This window comes from Belonocnema kinseyi, chromosome 7, assembly GCF_010883055.1.
Source record: "Belonocnema kinseyi isolate 2016_QV_RU_SX_M_011 chromosome 7, B_treatae_v1, whole genome shotgun sequence".
Classification (NCBI taxonomy): domain Eukaryota; kingdom Metazoa; phylum Arthropoda; class Insecta; order Hymenoptera; family Cynipidae; genus Belonocnema; species Belonocnema kinseyi.
Window position 1 is genome coordinate 93,450,348 of NC_046663.1, and position 19,614 is coordinate 93,469,961.

At 30.1% G+C, this 19,614-nt stretch overlaps 1 protein-coding gene and 1 long non-coding RNA gene across 2 annotated transcripts in view; one reads left to right on the forward strand and one right to left on the reverse strand.

Moving 5' to 3' along the window:
• Positions 1-10,082, forward strand: part of LOC117176011 (adenosine receptor A1-like) — a 52,992-nt gene extending 42,910 nt beyond the window's left edge. Inside the window, exon 3 of the mRNA XM_033365957.1 lies at positions 9,419-10,082. Within this exon, the coding sequence (XP_033221848.1) occupies positions 9,419-10,082 (664 nt within the window). The remainder of the gene's footprint in view (positions 1-9,418) is intronic.
• Positions 8,320-19,614, reverse strand: part of LOC117176014 — a 63,871-nt gene continuing 52,576 nt past the window's right edge. Inside the window, exon 3 of the long non-coding RNA XR_004467564.1 lies at positions 8,320-10,128. This is a non-coding gene — a long non-coding RNA (uncharacterized LOC117176014). The remainder of the gene's footprint in view (positions 10,129-19,614) is intronic.

Genomic DNA, 19,614 nt, shown 5'->3' on the forward strand with positions numbered 1-19,614 from the left:
CCCCCCCCCCCCCAAGTCTGTTTTATAGGGTCCAAAAAAAACCCCATAAGTGAAAAAATGGGTTTTTCGAGTTTTTGGGGCTAATTATGATTTTTTTTTCAGTTTTTTAACGCATACTGTTTCAAATACATAAAATACTACTTTATTTTGATAATTAGATGTTTATTTAAATTGTTCAAATAATTTATTATTGTTTTTAGCAACTTTCTCTTAGAAAAAGGTTAGAAAGTGAAGGTTTTTTCTGAATTTTTCAACTTATTTTCAACGTTTCAGTTAGAGCGAGGTAATAATCAATTAAAGTTAACAAAAATAATTGTTTAAACAATTTGTTATTAATTATAACAATATTCTCTTAGAATAATGTTACAAAGTTGCGGTTTTTTCTGAAATTTTCAACACTTAGTTCACTTTTCATTTAAAGTAAGTAATTATTTTATTTAATTTAGCAAAACTAATTGTTTAAACAAACTGTTAATGTTTATAGCTATCTTCTTCTAGATTAATGCTACATAGTTGCGAGTAATTCCTGAAAATTTTAACTTTTTATCACTTTTCAATTAGAGTTAAGTAATAATTGATTCATTTTAACAAAATAATTGTTTAAACAATTTATTATCATTGCTAATAATATTTTCTTTGCTTAATGATAGTAAGTTGTGGTTTTTTTCTGAAATTTTTAACTTTTTGTCCACTTTTCACTCGACGTAAGTTAATATTTAATTTAACAAAAATAATTGTTTAAACAAATCACTATCGTTTATGGCTATCTTCTCTCAAATTAGAGTTAAAAAGTTGCGGTTTCTTCTAAACTCTTAAGATTTTTGTTCACTTTTCACTTAGTGAGGTAATAATTAATGCGAGTGAACAAAGATTCTTATTTAAACAAATTATTATTGTTTATAACTATTTTCTCTTAGATAAGTGCTAGAAAGTTGTGGTTTTTTCTGAAATCTTTAACTTTGCTTTACCTTTTTAGCTGTGAACAAATAATAAATAAACATTGGAGAGAATAATATTTTTAACAATCCCTTCCTTTTTTTGATAGCCATAAACAATAATAATTTGTTAAAACAATTATTTTTGTTAAATTAAATAATAACTTACATCAAGTGAAAAGTGGGCAAAAGGTTACAAATTTCAGAAAAAACAGCAACTTTGTATCATTATTCTTAGAGAATATTGTTATAATTAATGACAAATTGTTTAAACAATTCTTTTTGTTAACTTTAATTGATTATCACTTCACTCTAACTGAAGCGTTGAAAATAGGTTAAAAAATACAGAAAAAACCTTAACTTTCTAACCCTTTTCTAAGAGAATGTTGCTAAAAACAATAATAAATTGTTTTAAAAATTTAAATAAACATCTAATTATTAGTGTGGAGTAGTATTTCATGTATTTGAAACAATGCGCATTAAAAAACCGAAAAAGAATCAGAATTAGCGCCAAAAACTCAAAAAACTCATTTTTTCACTCATGGGGGTTTTTGGGACCCTATAAAACAAACTTATGGGAGTGATTTGAAAAGTCATATTTTACTTGCATTCTGTGACTAATTATGAAGAAAAATGGTGAATTTCGAACTCGATTCACCTAATATTGAGAATTCTGAATAAAATTTACAAAAACGTCTTTTTTTCTTATGGGAAATACGTGTTAAACTTCATGGGGGTTGCGCCACCTCTGAATATTTTTTTCTCAAAACAAAACAAAATGCGTTTATTTTTATGTGGATTCGAACAAATTTTCGGGCATTTTGCATAAAAATTCGAAAAAAAAATTTTTTGGACCACCCCATTGTTTAGTGCTAAACGAATAAAAAGTGCATTTGAAGAAGATTCTCAGTTTTGGAAATTTGGTTAGGCTGTGTAAAAAAAAATTCTTCAAAAACTTAAATTACAGAATTTTGTGAAAATTCGTTCAATGGATCATATTATCTAGCTACCGAATAAGATTTGTGCAAATTTTCGAATGTATAAAATATATTTTTCGTCCTGAAGAAAGATTTGTTTAAAGAACTTTCGTTTCTATGCTCATAGGAATTTATGATAACCCAAGCGAAAAATTGTTTCCCTTGATAATGACTTCGTTTAAGAGATCAAAATACCTTGTAATACGTAATATATGTATGCCTTACTTATTTATACGTCAGGTTAAAAATAAATCTGGTTGAGTTCCAAGTGACAATAAGCAGATTATTTTACGTTGTTCTAAGTTTGAGTAACTTTATTTGCTTTAAAATGATTAAAACGCCTATAAATAATTACTTATTCTGTGAAGTTTTCCTCACAAGCACTTTGTTTTACCTTTTTTATAAGTGAGTGACTTAGCCCCATATAGTAGATTAAAGTCGCTCACACTTTAAGAGGTGATAAATAGTATTTTGTGAATTAAATATATGTTTTTGCTTTATAATACAAAAGAGGGTCAGATAGAGATTATATTTAAAGAAACAAAAACTAATTCAAATTCCTTTTTAGACTTTATTTCAAAAAGTGAATACCCATCCACTTGCCCCAATTTCATTTCATCTATTTATTATTGTGTCGAGTTTATTACATACCGAAATTTAGTTCAATTTTAGTAAATGTCGAAAACGACTTGTGTAACCTAGGGAGATCCAAAAATGCAATGGATTTTTTTTTAAATTTTCATGCATGTCGCCCAGAAATCTGTTGAAACCAACAAAAAAATTATTGCACGTTTTTGTAAATTTTATTCTGAATCGGCATGAGTAAGCAGGTACAAATCAGAACTTATTTTTTAATTGTCACTCCGATAAATCTGTTTTATAAAGTTCCAAAAAATGCCCCAGAAATAAAAAATTGAGTTTTGCGAGTTTTTTTCTTAAGCATTTTTCTGTTGGAAAACAATTAGAAAGTCGCGGTTTTGTCTGCATTTTTCAACTTATTTTCAGCTTCTTAATCACAGCGATTTAATAGTCAGCTCAAATTAATACACGTAATGTTTAAACAATTTAGTAATATTTTGAATAAAATTGTCTTTAAATCATGCTTAAAATTAACCATTGAAGACGAATCAAAACATAGTTTTGAAATATTGCCTCCATAAACCTTTTTTATGGGGTCCCAAACAAACCCATAAGTGGAAAATTGGATTTTGCAAGTTTTTGGCTCTGATTCTGATTTTCTTGCGCTTGTTTTGATAAAAATTGTTCACAATACATAAATTAATATTTTCGACTAATAATTAGGTGTTTATATAAATTGATTAAACAATTTATCATTGTTTTTAGCAATCTTCTCTTGGAATACAATTAGAAGGTTGCGGTTTTTTTCCGAATTTTGGCAGTTATTTTAATTCTTGAATAAGAGTGGGGTAATAATTAATTTCAATGAACAAAATAATTGTTTGAACAATTTATTATATTTTTTTAATAATATTGTCTTTGAATAAAGTAGAAAGTTGCGGTTGTTTCTGAGATGTTCAACTTTATCTCCAATTTTCAATTAGAGCGAGATAAAAATTAATGCCAGATAACAAAAATAATTGTTTTAACAATTTATTGCTATTTACATTTTTTCTTTCATACGTAAAAGGGTTAAAAAAATGAAAAATTCCAGAAGAAACTTCAACTTTCTACAAATTATCTGAGAGAAGATAGTTATAAACAATAATAATTTATTTAAACAATTAAGTTTGCTCAATTGCATTAATTATTACTTCACTCTAAGTGAAAAGTTGACAAAAAGTGAAAATTTTCAGAAAAAAACACAACTATCTAGCGTTACTATATGAGAAGATAGTTATAAAGGATAATAATTTGTTAAAAACAAATAGGTTTCTTAAATCGTATTAATTATTAACTGAGTTTGCGTGAAACGTGGACAAAAAGTTGATTAATTCAGAAAAAACAGAACGTTCTAGCATTATTCAAAGACAATTTTATTTAATATATTAATAAATTGCTTAAACAATTACGTTTGTTGACTTAAATTAACTATTATAAGTTGAAAAATACAGACGAAACCGCGAACCGCTAGCTCTATTCTAAGAGAAGTTTGATAAAAACAATAATAAATTTTCAAACAATTTATATAAACATCTAATTATCAGGAAAAAGTAGTATTGTATGTATTAAAAATATTTGGTATTTATTAGTCTAAAAAAAATCATAATGAGCGCCAAAAACTTTGTATGGCATCCTATAAAATAGACTTAAAGGGGTCATATTAAAAAAAATGTTTTTATTTTTATATTCATATTCATGCACCTTTTAATAGGAAAGTTGAAGAATATTGTAGTTTTTTTTTAGAATCCCTTACACTATGTCGCTCACTATTCGGTATTTTCTTATTTCAGAACATTTTTTTTAACAATAATCATTTTTTAAACAATTTGATTTCAGTTACGTTATATATATTTATTTTTTTAGATTGATTTCGTTCAGGTAAGAAAATAATAGTGTAAGAGATTCGAAAAAACCAGAACTTTCTCCATCTTTTCTATGAAAAGGAGAAATTAATTTCAATTGTTTAAATAATGTCGGACTGCCCTCAAAAAAGAATATATATCTTAAAATTCATTAACTGCGTCACTAATTTCAGAAAATAGTTACTTTTCAAGGAAATTGTTCCTTAAACATGCCTTAAGAAGTGACTGAACTTTAATTCACAGAAATTAATACCAAATATTTCTTTATTTTATTTTTTTCCGAAACCCGAACTTTTTGTACATAAAACCCCATGTTAATTTTAAAAGCCCGAGGGGGGGGGGTCACTTATGACTGATTTGAAAAAATGCAATTTATTTTGTTAAAAAATGAACGAATTGGGGGGGGGGCTCCATCACAAAAAATCAAAAGTCGAATTTTTTTATTACCTTAGTGTACACATTAACTCTTTCGTCCTGATAAAGAAACTGTACAACTGCATTTTTATCAAAAATGATTTATCATTAGATTCGTTATGAAAAGACGAATTTAACTATGCTAATTTTTATCAAAAATTTTAATTAAATCTCGAGAAATTTTCTTAATTAGCATATCTACAGTCATTTTCGCGAAATCCTGATGAAAAATCAAATGCACAAAAGTGTAGCACATCTAGGTAATATCAAATAACACATGCATAATGCACATATTTGTGGAATTCGTTATCACATTGGATGCGCACACTGCACATATCAGTTTTCTTACTAAGAAATCGCCATGACTGTGAGCTTTATATGTAGCATATCTACAGTTTTTTCATATAAATGAAGGGTCCGCGGTCTAAACCTGTTAACTGATATTTCAGAAATTTTACACGGCGAAGGAAAGTCGTTATTAATTTTGAAAGTTTCAATATTATTTTAATCAATGAAATGTTTTTTGTGCATTCACTAGAGAAAAATACGATTAAAAGCTATTCATATGTTATCTACAAGGGGTTCAGCTATCTAAACCTGTTATCTGCAGTATTCTATCGCTGGTTTTCTATTTCTTCCCTGGCTCGCATGTTTCTGCGTTGCTTTTCGAGCTGCGAGCAAGTTTTGTATGTGAAAATGTTTGGAATCGCAAGCCGAACACAGATGTGCTTGCAACAATTTAAAGTAGTTTATTGCAAACATTTCCTGAGTGTTATTAATCGAGACGCGTCGCTCATATTCGTCTTTACAGCGATCTGTAGATAACAGCATCGAAGACGATGTGAAAGTAGCCACAAAAAACTTTCGACTCACACATATACTTAACTGCACACACACACTGACATGTGTCCCACTGGCCTATTCTACGAGTAAACTGAGCCATTGTGAGAAAAAGCACGGATTTCCATAAGACTCCATAAGCATTTAGCAGGATTAGACCGCGGACCTATGCTCTAGATAACAAACCCCGATTTTCGAAATTCAGTTTTAAAAAAACTAAAAGGAGTTTTGCCATTTCGCTTACGGTATACTGACTGCTTATAAAAAATGTTCCAGAAAATAAAAAAAAATCAATTTCGAAAAAAATATCAGTTAATAGGTTTAGACCGCTGACCCTCCAAATAATAAAAATTAACCATTTTTGGTCTGTTTTAATTAATAGAGCATGTGCGTTTTGCCCAAGAGCGGTACTTTTCTTTTCAATGACACTCACGCGTTGAAAAGTACAGATGTAAACGTTTCCACTGAATATCTCGGTTCACTCCAAATGTAGTTGTACATATTCTTAATCAGAACGGTAAAAGTGTTTTTTGTGTACGCGAAACTCAAATTTTTTGTGTTCTCTTATATTAGTTTCAATCCTTATTTCCCAAGGAGGCCGTTATGGTTCCTCGAAATTCTACTATTGTTAATGCTTGGAGAATAGAACGAGAAACTCATATAGAGTTTTGTGGCGTGCCTGCTATAATTTATGGTTCTAGTTTCTTGTTTCTATTCCCAATAGTGTTAGACAAAAGTTTATTTAATCTCCTGATACCAGAGTGTTATCTATATCAAACTATACGCATACACGCCTATACGCCTACACGAATATACGCCTTGACTAGGGTGACACTTTTTTATATTGTGTAAAAAAAATTTATGAATTATTTTTTTACCCTCATAATTTGTAATATTATGAGATCTTAAGATATTCTTATACAGCCCCAGTGAATCCTTCATAAGAGCTAATTGGGCGTTTCAGATAATACGACGCCTGTCCGGAAATTAGCCGAGCTTGTGGTGTATCAGGAGTAAGAGTTAATTTTGGTCAATAGCGATATTATCCCCTTCAAATTACTCTCCTTTGAAAGCCTCAATCTTCTTCCAGCGATCCTCCCACATCCAAAAGTACTTCTCAAAGTTATCTTTCGGAATGGATTACAGCTGCTTCTTCGCATTCCGTTTTATTTTCTTTCCGTTCAGAAATAATTTACCTTTTAGAGGATACTTTAATTTGGGAAACAGCCAAAAATCACAGGTAGCTAAATCAGAATTGTATAGAATTGGACGAAGTTATTTAAAGCCAACTTTCGCCAGAAATTGGTGAATAAGCTACGATGAATAGGCAAGTACGTTTCCATGGTAATGAACCCAGTCGTTACTTTTAATGAAACCAGGCCGTTTCCTGCTTACAGTGTCACGTAATCGCTTCAGAACTTCTTGGTAACACACATAAAGAGGTGTTTTGGCAATTTCGGGCATGACATGGCGAGGGCCACTTTCCGCTCAAGTACGACCATTTTTAAATCGCTCAAACCACTCTTTAATTTGAGTATTACTTATAGGCCCGCCGCCATATACTTTTCAAGTAAAAACTATGGTTTTCGAACATGAATGGCTAAGTAATTTGCCAAATTTAATGCATGTTCAGTGCGTTTTGTCATACTGAGTTCTGGTATAAAACGTAAAATAGGTAGGATAGAGAAAGGTATGGTTTCCGTGTGGGGCATAGTGTCAATTATAAAGAATACCCGCTTTTGCGAATTTTAATATTAGTTTTTTTGCATAAAATGACTTTATTTGTTTGAAAAAAAGTAATGGGGTGAAATTTTTGTTTTGAAACACGTGTTAGAATAGTTATTATGAAAGAACAGTTTTGGCGAAACCAGATAGAAAGGTCTTTGGCAGAAACTAAGTATTTACAGGATATTTTTCAATACTTGAAAAATGAAAACGTTATAAGGTAAACATTTCTTTGAACTTCTGGTATCATACACTTTTTATAAACACTCTAAATACATTAAAATGAATCAAATCTGGCAACATGACAAACGGTACATGATGTCCAAAAAATGTTTTGGAGAAAGCGACAGTGCTTGATAATATGTCGGTCATTTGATCGATAACATAGAAAACCCCAGAAAGTTAGTTATCTTGTTAATCTCGCAATTTTAATATTGTTATACAGATAATGACAAACATCGAAACGTGATTTACAGTTATATTTAATGATAATACGGGAAGTGCCATGTTAACGTTTTATTCATTTGAAAGAGACTATGAATAGAAATTTGTGATTATAACATACAAATATAAAAAATGGTCGTTATAAGGTTATAAATGTATTTCCATTCTTATTTACAAATTTCTATTAAAATATACTTAAAAGGATTCTCTTTACTCAACCGCGCAATTCCATTTTTTAGTCTTTTGAAAGAGTAGTCTTTTGAAAGAGCATGTACAATTTGAGGTTATAACCTACTCATTTCAAGCACACTTCAAGTCTGTTTAGAATTTTCGCGCCTTTGGCACCTTTCGGTAAGCAAAATAACTTTTAAGGTAAATTACAGATATCTACACGCTAAATAGAATTTTTAAGGAGTAAGAGGTCAGGGATCGTCCATAAATTACGTAACGCGTTTTTCTTTTGTTTGAATAAAGACGAGCATGAAATTGATGTGAAGTTTTGAAAGACACAACGATATAAACAAAAGAAAAAAGTGTTACGTAATATATGGACGATCCCTTATAACTAGGTTCTACGATATACTTTACTTTGATTGGTGAGGAATCATTTCTTTCGTGTGGATCATGTCTCGAATAATTTTTCTTCGATACATTATACTCCCAAGAATTATTATATTGTACACTTTATTTTCAACAATGCTCATATTATTCAAATAAATTAGAAGTAATATGAGGGACATCATGCCGCATGGTATGGGGTACGCTAACCGAAATGCAAGACTAATGGAGTAAATTTAATATCAAATAATGACGTAGTTAAGAAACGGGTTTGAGTAATGACATATGTAACCGGATAATATGAGGTTCTCAACAAAAAAAATACACACATCAAAATCACATTTCAATTATAATTTACAGAACACTTAATTTAAAGCCCGGCACCATATCCTACTCTTTCTTATATATCATAGATTTTGTGAGTCTTATAATGAATGTAAACAATGTTATATTATCTTTAAATAATTTTAAACTGTTAAAACAATACTTACGTGTTTAAATACATGGTTCACTAAAGACGTATTTCATTATAAATTTTTGAACCAATTTTGGAAGTTTTGAAAAATTTTCAAATTTTCATGTAACTTTTCTTTTAGCCAACATTTTTTCCAGACACATTACGGGCGATCCACGACTGGTTTTTATACCTGATTCAGGAAGGGATCGTACGTAGTCTGACCCTTTCTTTACCCTTATACTTACAGTAACGGCAGGTAGAACCGCCACCAGCGCACTGGTACCCCTCTAGTCTTTTTCTTACTCGGAAGACCTATATCCATTAAGTAATTTATGTCATGAATTATTACTAACCTAGTTTTGAAGAAAACCACCATATTTACGAACCATGAATAATATCTTTGAATTCCCTAAACCGAACTATACTCAGAAACTCTCAATCTCAGGTATTCATAGTTTCATAATGTACTAAAAGTTCCAACGGGATCAACAAAGGGTGAACCGTGCGTACTATCTCTTCCTGAAGCAGGTGTGAGGACAAGTCGTAGATTGGTCATACTTTAAAACTCTACTTATTTGTCCACAGATATGCAATAATAACGCAAAGAAGAGTGACAGGCTCGATCCTGGTGGTGTGGGTTGCAGCCATGATAATAGTGGGTCTTCAATCATCTATTGATCTGGGTCCAGATATTTGCAGAAAACGCTTCGATGGAATCGCGATGGAACAAGCTGTAGGTGCCAGCATTCTGGTGGGACTTCCAGTTCTTCTGACGATCTTCGTTTACATTCTACTGGTAGCTCGAGTTCGTCGAGTTACGAGAGGATCATACAAACCCCCAGTTGCCTTCTCCTGGGACTACGAGCTCACCAAGACGAACATCTACAGTTTTTTACTCTTTGCTATATTCTGGATTCCCCTAGGTGTAGCGCTATGCATGAGTTCCGTCCGACCAGTCAAACCCAGCGTTTTCATCATTCTAGCCTGGTTTGCTCTCTCAAAGTCCTGTGTCAATAATCTTCTTTACTGCGTAGCGGACCGTCACTTTCGGACAGCTTATGTCAAGCTCTTCCACTATTGCTGCTGCAAAACGACGGTAAGTTTCTCAAGGAGAACCCGAGGCGATGCTGGTCGATCCTCTGGCGATGTTAGGCTGAGAGTCCATATTATCCACTCCTATGCAACCAGTCCAGCTTCCTGCCGTCCTGCTGTTTCCAGACCCAACGGACGAGACGTCTACGAACTTTAGGGACTTGGTCATTCCGCTGGGCTCTCGAGATGTAACCTAAACCAAACTGATCAGAGAACTTTATGGATATAGAGATTTTTACATTTTAAAAATTATATCACAAATATTTTCAATATTCGCAGAAAATGAAGGATGATGCATTTTAGACTCTTCTCTCTTTTGATCCGTTGCATTTGATTGCTTCATGGACTATTTTTTATTCTACCTCTTTTCAAAGATCAGTAAAGTGAGAAAAACATTATTGAATAATTAGAAATATTTAAATCCAATTTAATTTAATATATTCTCGTACTGTATGCCCTTATGAATTTTAGTATTATATAAGATAGCGTCCATTAATTATGTGAGGTTTTTTTTGGGAGGGGGTCCGGAAAATCTTTCAGGGTCCAAAAAATCTTGCGAATCCTTATTTAGAAGGGTCAGCCTTTCTTACAAGTTTCCTTTTTCAAGGTAGTATAATATGAGAAGTATAAAATGCTTTGACTTAGAATTAGGCAATATTTCCACATACATAATGTTTCTTTACATATGAATAATTGGCAATACTTGACAATCGAATATTTAAGGATCCAAAGGGAGAATTATTAACAAGCAAACAAAGCAGTCACGGAAAAAACGAAAGATAAAGGTTACATCGATTCCAGGTGAAAGATTCAGCGCAACAAAAATTAACCTTGCCAGATAAACTTTACATGAATCGAAGATAATCTTAGATTTTTAACCCAGCCTGGATAATCTTTCGCCTTATAATCGCTCCATTTTTATCCGAGATTTAGCGAGGATTGCGACACCATCGCTATCTATCGTCGTTTATCTTCATTAAATTTGAAAGAACCGGGGATTCCCATCTGTCAGTTGCTTTTTGCGCTTTTTGGTAAATGGTATTGAGTAAGTTTTAATTCCTCTGCAATAGTCTAATTTATTTCAGAGGAAATATATCAGTAAGAACACATTTTTTTCGTGTTTTCTGTTACTGATTCTACATGTTTTACCGAAATTTGCTCACTTCCGCATCACGCCGTAGACGAGATCAGAATTATTATCCTAACCTCAGTGAAACTTTTGCCGAAATATTTTTAATTTTTATGCAATTTTATATGCAACAAAATTTAACTTCAGTTCTTGCTGTAGTATTATTGTATAACTTTCATCAGATGTTTAAAATATCTTTTTTAGACTATTTTAAAAAACTTTTTATATGATTTATTTTTATTTTTAAGATTCAAACATATTAAAGTTTTCATTATTGACGCTTTGTAAAAATTTGACACAAATGCAGTTTTTATGTGAAATTACATTGCCCTAATTCAATGTGATCATTAAAATCTAAACAAAAATTCTTTACTTTTATGAATTTTGCCAATTTTGGAGTGAACACAACAAAAAATCTGGAAAAATCACGCTCATATCTCAATTGCCTTTCTCTAAATGATCATGAAATATTCGGAAATTAAATTTTCAAGGTCAATTCGAGAAATTAGTTATCTCGTTGCAAAAATAGCAATTATTGGTCATTTTTCTAGGTCTCCAATTAAATCCAAATAAATCCAATTTGTTATCAAATTAAATTCAATATCCATAAAAATTAAAAAGTTTTATATTTGAAGTTTTAGTATTTGAAAAAATAAATAATAAATTTACATTATTTTAATAATTTAATGCATACATTACATTGAAATTTTTAATACAATATACCATTGAAAAACAGAAAAGATGACATAAATCAGTTATTTAATAAACAAAGCTATAAACATTTTTGACTTTTTTTGATTAAAATACACATGTTTGTTTATCTCTCGCAATGGATATCTTACTTTTGGACTAGAAAGAAGATTTTCGAAAAGGTTTTAAAACATTTACTACAAAACTGAGAAAAGTCATCAAAATAAACGAACCGTTTTCAAATTTTTTTTAATACAAAATTGTACAATAATTTGACATTTTTTAATTTGATAATGATAGCCTTTTGATAATAAACTCTAAGTTTGGAGTGTTTAAAATTGAATAATTTTAGACTGGAAGGTTCAAAATTCTGTGTTTAAAATTAAAAATCTTTCAGGTGGTGCAACTTTAAAATGAAAGCCTTAATAGCTAAGCAAGTCTCAAAATTAACAATTCTTTACTTATGTTTTCAAAACTGACAAGTCCAAATTCAAAATCCTATTTAACGTCCGAAAATCAAGTTCATTTAAATTAATAGTAATGATAACAATTATATTAGTTCAAACACAGACATGCAAAATTGAACATTTTTAAATTTGCGTCGCCTAAACTTAAAGAATCTTCAAAAAGTTCTTTCTAAATAGCATGATAAATTGTTTTCTAACGTGATTTTTTATCCGAATAATCCTACAAAAAAAAATAAAAATTCAGCCATTTTTATTATAGCAAGCAAAAATTTAATAGATATCTTCTTGTAATTATTAAAGTTGCCGCATTCCCTATTTACAAATTATTCTCAGGATTTCAAAATATCTAACACTAATCTCAGCATACATTTTCATAATCAGCTTTCGCTGTATGTTTATTACATAAACTGAATATTAAATTACCCAGCGCAGGGTTTCAGGTCTAAACTTTATGACTTTAATCCTAGGGTAAAATACTAAAATTGTTAATAAACTTTGTAAAGGATCCCCATGTGGTGTTATTCTGCGGCATCATTACGTTTATGAACAGCAACACATGCTACTAAGCGTACATACATTATTTTCCATTATTAAAGATTGCGCTTGTATTTGCTACAGTTTGTTTTTGCACTTACAAAGTAAATGTACGAATTAAAACGTACGTTTCATAATTATTCTATTCATGAATATTAATCCTTAAAAATAAACAATATTACCAATTCTAAAGATAAATTATAAATCTTTTTACTATTTCACAGATAAAAACTAAATTATCTTAAAGTCTCGTTAAAGTTTAATCCCGCAGATTAAAATCATGCCCACAAGTATCATCGGCATATGAGATAAAATCGAGTCAGACATTTTGTAAGGAAAACTTATCATGATTATCTTTTCATTTTAGCGGCAGATATTGGAAATACACGAAAATATTTCTTCTGAAGTTCGTTCATTGTCAATTAATTGTTTAAAACCTCGTTTAAAGCCAAGTAATCGTTTATGACTTCTATCCTAGTCATATTCAGTTAATTACATTTTTTATAACCAAGCACTCGTGCCAGAGTTTGTTTTGTTTCTATCTTGACTCTGCAGACGCAGATAAAGAAATCTTGAGTGGGCAGGACAAGTGCCAACGAATTTTTCATCACGATAAAGTTTTCTTCTTGGATTGAATCCAAATACAAGGACCCGTCCTTAAAGAAAGTGACCTTTAAGGCTTCGACGAAACGCAATGAATAAAAAGACTTATCGACCCTATATTGGCAGCCATTGCTCTCAAAAAATAAACTAAAATGATTTCGAGGCCTTCAAAATTGGACAATATTTTCTGAATGAAGCTAATTCATACAATTGAATTTGCAAATTTGAATGATATTTGTTTCAGCGAGCAAAAAAAACGTTTTCTACCAAAAGAGATGCATTTTTAACAAAAGAGTTGATATTTTTTAGAAAAATGTTTACTTTTAAACGTGAAAAGATGCATTTTCAACAAAAAAGTTCATTTTTGACCAAGAAAGACGAATTTTTTACCAAATAATTTAATTTTAAGGTTAAAGATATTAATTTGCAACAAAACAGTTACACTCACAACCAAGTAGTTAAACTTTTAAGCAAAGGTGACGAATGTTTAACAAAAAGTTGAATTTTCAACAAAATTTTCAAGAAACTAAATGAATTTTCAATTAAGAAGATTAATTTGTCACTAAGAGAGTAATTTTTAACATAATATATGGATGCTTAACTTATAAAATAGGTAAATTCTCAAAATAATGGAATATTTCAATTTTTAGTAAAAAAAAAATTAATTTTCAACCAATAGCAACAAGACTTGCATGTTTTAATCAAAAACAGTTGAATTCTTCCAAAAATATCAATTTTCAATCAAAAAGGATTAATGTTCAACCCAAAAGTTGCATTTTTAACCAAAAGAGAGGAAATTTTTGACAACAAAAAAATTTCAACTAATAAATATTTTTTAGTAAACAAAGATCAATTTTCAAGAAAGAAAAAAATTAATTTTAGACAGTTGAATTTTAAGCCAAAAACTTTTTTCGAAGAAAGATTAATTATCAATCCAAAAACACAAATGTTCATCAAAGCAGTGGAGTCTTCACCCCGAAAAGATTAATTTTAAACAAAACAGTTAAATTTTCACAGCAATTATTCGATTTAAAAAATAATTGATTTACAACCAAAAATATAACAGCAGACTTATCAGTACTTATCAGTAGTTTTTGTAACTAAATTTTTTCTTACTGTCGCTTTTTACCAAATTCAAAAAAAGATTGAATTTAGATGAGACATTACAGTATCATTATTACATTATCATTTAATTTTATTATTATTTCATTATCATGCGTTTCATCAATCTTTTTCTTGAGAAGAATATTTAAAAAATATAACGAAATAGTAAGAAAAATTTTATTGCAAAAAACATTATAAAATTTTTTTTCAACACAATTATGTTTCGCGAAAAAAAATAAAAGGGAAGGATTCATAAAAACAGAGCAAAGAGAGGAATTCTTTTTAAAAAGGAGGAAATTCGGAAATAAGGGAAACAGTTCGAAGTCTGATTAAATATAAATATCATGTTTTTTTTTAAAGGAAAATCTTTTACGTATGTTTGGTTCCCAATTCTGGGATTATTTTTGATTCTAGAATAGCCGAATCCATTCAGTTCAACTTTAGTTCAAACAGAAATAAATTAAGTTAATGGCTAAGGAGAAAAATAACGAATGCGAATATATGCACGTCCTATTCTAGTTTTTCAAGTATGCGTGAAAAAAAATTGATAAAAAATCGAACAGCTTTGAAGTTTCAAGAAGGAAATGAGAGAGAACCTAGATAAAGGGCTCACTCAACATTCTCTTTGAAACAAGAATAGAGACTATTAGCTGAGAAAAATATTTCAGGTCCAATCAGTAGTAATCAGAACAGTAAAATTTATTCCCTTCTCTCATTTTTAAAGAAAAAGAACGAATTATTGCTAGTAATATATTCGATTAGGGCTCAGGTGGAATGCTTTGAAATCTGAGAACCGAGGAATAGAAAATTGTACTCCAGCGATGCAATTAAATTATAAAAGCACGAGATTTTTTGCACCATATCCTTGTTTCTATGCGTAGTTTGAATTGAAGAAAACTAAATACTTGAGATTAAAATTGGAATAGACGCTTCCACGAAAATTCGATTTAAAATAATGATTGGAAATTGATTAATTTTGAGCACTTTTTATTTTTTTTTTCATGCACATCAGATTAAAAATTGCAGAATTTTATGCACTTAAAATCGTTTACTTGCTCACCTTCAACTTAAAATTGTTCAGTTTTTGACGACTTAATTTCTCCGATTTGAATTTTTATTGTCAAAACTCAATTATGAATGAAGAAAGATTGAATTAATCTATTCTAAATGATTCAGATTTCAAATTATTTAACCTTGATCAAATAATATTTTTAATTATTGTTTCTTGAATGCTTCTGCGATCATGCTCACTTTAGAATACTTTTAATTCGAAATTCAATTAATTTGAAATATTTAGATTTAAATTGTTCAATAATGTTTATATTTTTCAATGAAATTATGGTAGAATTTTAAACCAATTATAATTATGAATTCTCTTTATAATGCTTTAAATTACAACTTTTTCAATTTGAAAGCTTTCAAGATTAGATTGAATTATTTCTTAAATGTTTCGATTTGAAGTTTTCCACAATTTTATGATTCTAAGTTGAAAATGAGAAATTTTAGGCACTTTTAAAATAAAATTAATTCCTTTGTTTCAATTGAAAAAGTTTAAATTGAAAGCCTTGATAGTTACATTTTTAATAAAAATTTATTAAATATATAACCATCAAGGCTTTCAATATAAATTTTTTCAATTGAAACAAAGGAATTACTTTAGATTTAAATACTCTAAATTACTTGGTTTCAATCTTAAACATACAAAATTATCTGGTTTTTCAAAATTCTTCGAAATCATAGAATATCCAATCAAAATTTAAAGGATTGGTAATTAAATAATTGTGGATTGATTGTCTACAAAATAAATTCAAAACAGTAGAAAATTTAGAAAATAAATTTGTCAAATACAAGCCTTTAAAAATCAGGAGATTTTTTGAGTAGAGATAGAAAATAATTACATTATTTTCTATTTGTAAATGTTCCAAAATATGAAGCATTTTAAATTTAATTTTTTATAAACAATTTCAATTTGAAAGGCTTAAAATTGTCGAAATTTCACATTTTTAATCATAGATATCTTATTTTGCATTTTACTTTTATAATTTTCAATGTAATATCTTAAAACTGTCCAATTTTTAGTCAAAGATTTAAAAAAATGCATTTTTACATTCTCATTAAGAGAAGATACTAGATATTTGTAAAATTTGACCCCTCCCCCTCCCATTTTTTTCAAATGTCCACGTTTTGAGACCCCCTGAAACCCGCAAAACAGGTTTTTACGAATGTGTCTGTCTTTTTCTCTCTCTCTCTGTGTGTGTGTGTCTCTCCATGGAGATTTTTAGTTTGTCAGCACGATGACTTTCGAAAGAATTGACAGATTGGATTGGCCTCTGGTATACTCTTTTAGTGTCCTAAAATAAAGGTCAAGTTCGTTAGCCAACCATTTTGAGTGAAAATTCAAAAAGTGAGCGTATTTTGAAAATTTTTGAGGCCACTTTTTTTTAAATTCAAAAATTGTCTGTACAAATATTCATAGTATTCTATTAGACGAACAGAGTTATAGAGTTATAGAACTTACAATATTTCAGAAAATACACGAAAATCAATATTTTAAGCTAAATAACGCATGATATGAAAAAAAGTCAAGAAAAAAAGAATGTTTCGTTTTCAATGCCCTACAAGATTGTTCAAACACCTTTTTCATTTTTTTAAAATAAAAATTTTAATTTTGACAATAAAAAAGAATGAAAAATAAAAAAATTACATTTTGCGGTTAAAATGTTCAAAATAGGTAAAAAGATGACTGAACAAAAATTGTGAATTTCAAAAAGATCTACATATTTGTAATAGATAACTTTTTGATAGCATGTGTATTCTCTGTTTTAATCGTGAAACACAATATTAACAATAAAAAATCAGCCCACCGCGTGGGGACATTCTCATCACAACATATGTTTTTAAATTTATTTTTCGTCTCATGTGTAGGTTTTCAAAAAATTTACTTTTTTACATTCTCATCAAGACAAGGTATTAGATTTCTGTAAAATTTGACCCCCTCGTTTTTGTCAAATGTCCACGTTTTGAGGCCCCCTGAATCCAAAAAACAGGTTTTTACGAATGTGTGTGTTGTGTGTCTGCAGATTTTTTTTCTAATTCAAAAATTGTCTGTACGGATATTCAGCGTATTCAATCAGATGAACAATTTATCCACATGACTTTTTTATAAAACCAAAATTTACCACAGTATTAGCATTTACAAAATTTCAACAAACACACGAAAATCAACATTTCAAGCCAAATAACGCATGATATGAAAAAAGTCAAGGGAAGAAAAATGTTTCTTTTCCAATGCCCAACCGCTGCACTGAAAAAAATTTCAGCAAGCAGCTGACTTGTTAGTAGCAACGCAGCACCACCACCATGGATGGTGCAGTGGACAGACCACATTTAAGTAAGCTGTAGTACTAAACGTGCGAGCAGATACTTTCTCGTGTGCTGGGAGCGCAGAAGCCCACAAAAGAGAATGAAATTGCCCACGAGTATAAATAATAACTATATGAATCCGCGCGAAACTCGGCGGGGAATTACGTGCTCCTACCTAAACGGAACGTTACTGTACCAATACTGTTGGAACTACAGCTGTTCCAATGTGGGCACACAGCGTGCCCAATATGAGAGAGGATGTATACCAAGTTGCAGGCGAGTAGCGTGCGACGCATTTGGTGTTGCAGCTCTACCATGTGGTGGAGCAGCTCGCCCAAAAAATTTTCAGTGTAGTAGAAGTTATAAATATTACGTTTTCTTAGGAACAGAGAGATATAACAGCATAATTGTAACCCTAAACTTTTTTTAGGGGTCGACAAATTTCTCGGACATTCCGCACACAAAATGAAAAAATATATAATAGACATGAGATGAAAATTTTAAATCCTCAACAGAAAAAATAAAACAATTTCTTTAATAAAGCTTTTCATAACTTGTTTATTACTAAAATTTAATAAAATATTGGAAAAAGCATAAAATATAACAAACAGTCCCCTGATTACGAATATCTTGCTTATTTTTTCAAAATCCTGTTCAGTTTTAAAACTTTTGTTTTTTTGTTCACTTTTTTTCTTACACAGTTTGAACATCAGAATGTCTTTCTCAGAAAAGTGTATAACTTGTACATTGTCTACATCGAGATTAGATTATTTTTTGAAAGCAAATCGAAATCTTCCGATCGAATGAAAACTTATCTCCACAAATTTTTGTTGAAAAACTGCTTTTCTTCAGAGAAATTCATCTAGAATTTTAATTTATTAATAAAAAATCAATCAGACCAACTACAGTCAAAATTTTCCCTTTTTCATGCACCGCCGCATAGTAGGGTATTTTGGATCTGTTCGTGCAAATAATCGGCGACTCTACAATTTTCAACCGAATTGATTTTTTTTAATACTCGTGAATAAATTTACTGTCGGAGAGATACGCCACTATTACGGTTTAAATCGTCAGTACGTCAAAAAAACGTCGACCAACGTCGGCAGACACAAAAATCATAAAATTCAGATTCCGCGAGTAATAAAACCATGGAAAAGAGTATAATGTCACTGATATAACAATTTCATATCGCATATAACTTTCTTTAATTATTATTGTTATTAATTTTACTGATCAATCAGAGCAAATACTCACACATCCAAACATTTTCATCCAACGTGTCCGGAAATCTTACTTTAAAATAATATGTAGTACATTAATAAAAAAATGTTGCTGGGTATTTAATTATTTAAATAATAATTTTATTAAAATAAACATAAAAACTGTGAGAAAAAAAAATAAAATTTTATAAAATACTCTATCGTTTATTTCTTCAGAATAAACGTTTTTTGGTTGAATTATTATTATTATTTATTATTATTACACCATTAAGCCATTTCCCTTTCGGGGTAGGCGTGACTCACTCGGCAGGGGAAAGGAGTAGTGTGTGCAACACTGCTCCGACCCAGGTTGCTGATCAATCTCTCTAGCAATCACCCCAAGCGAAGAACCTCACGAAGCCGTTTAGTAAGGTTCCCCACTTGGGTCCATTAATAGCCAAGGTCTTTGTTTCAGGCGTCGTTCACTCTACTGACACTTTTTTATTAACTATTTGCCGCCATACTTTCCTGTCCTGGCATACTTCTCTAGCTTCTTTTATGTCCATGTATTTTTTCATGCAGGCTCTCGTGTTTCTGTGA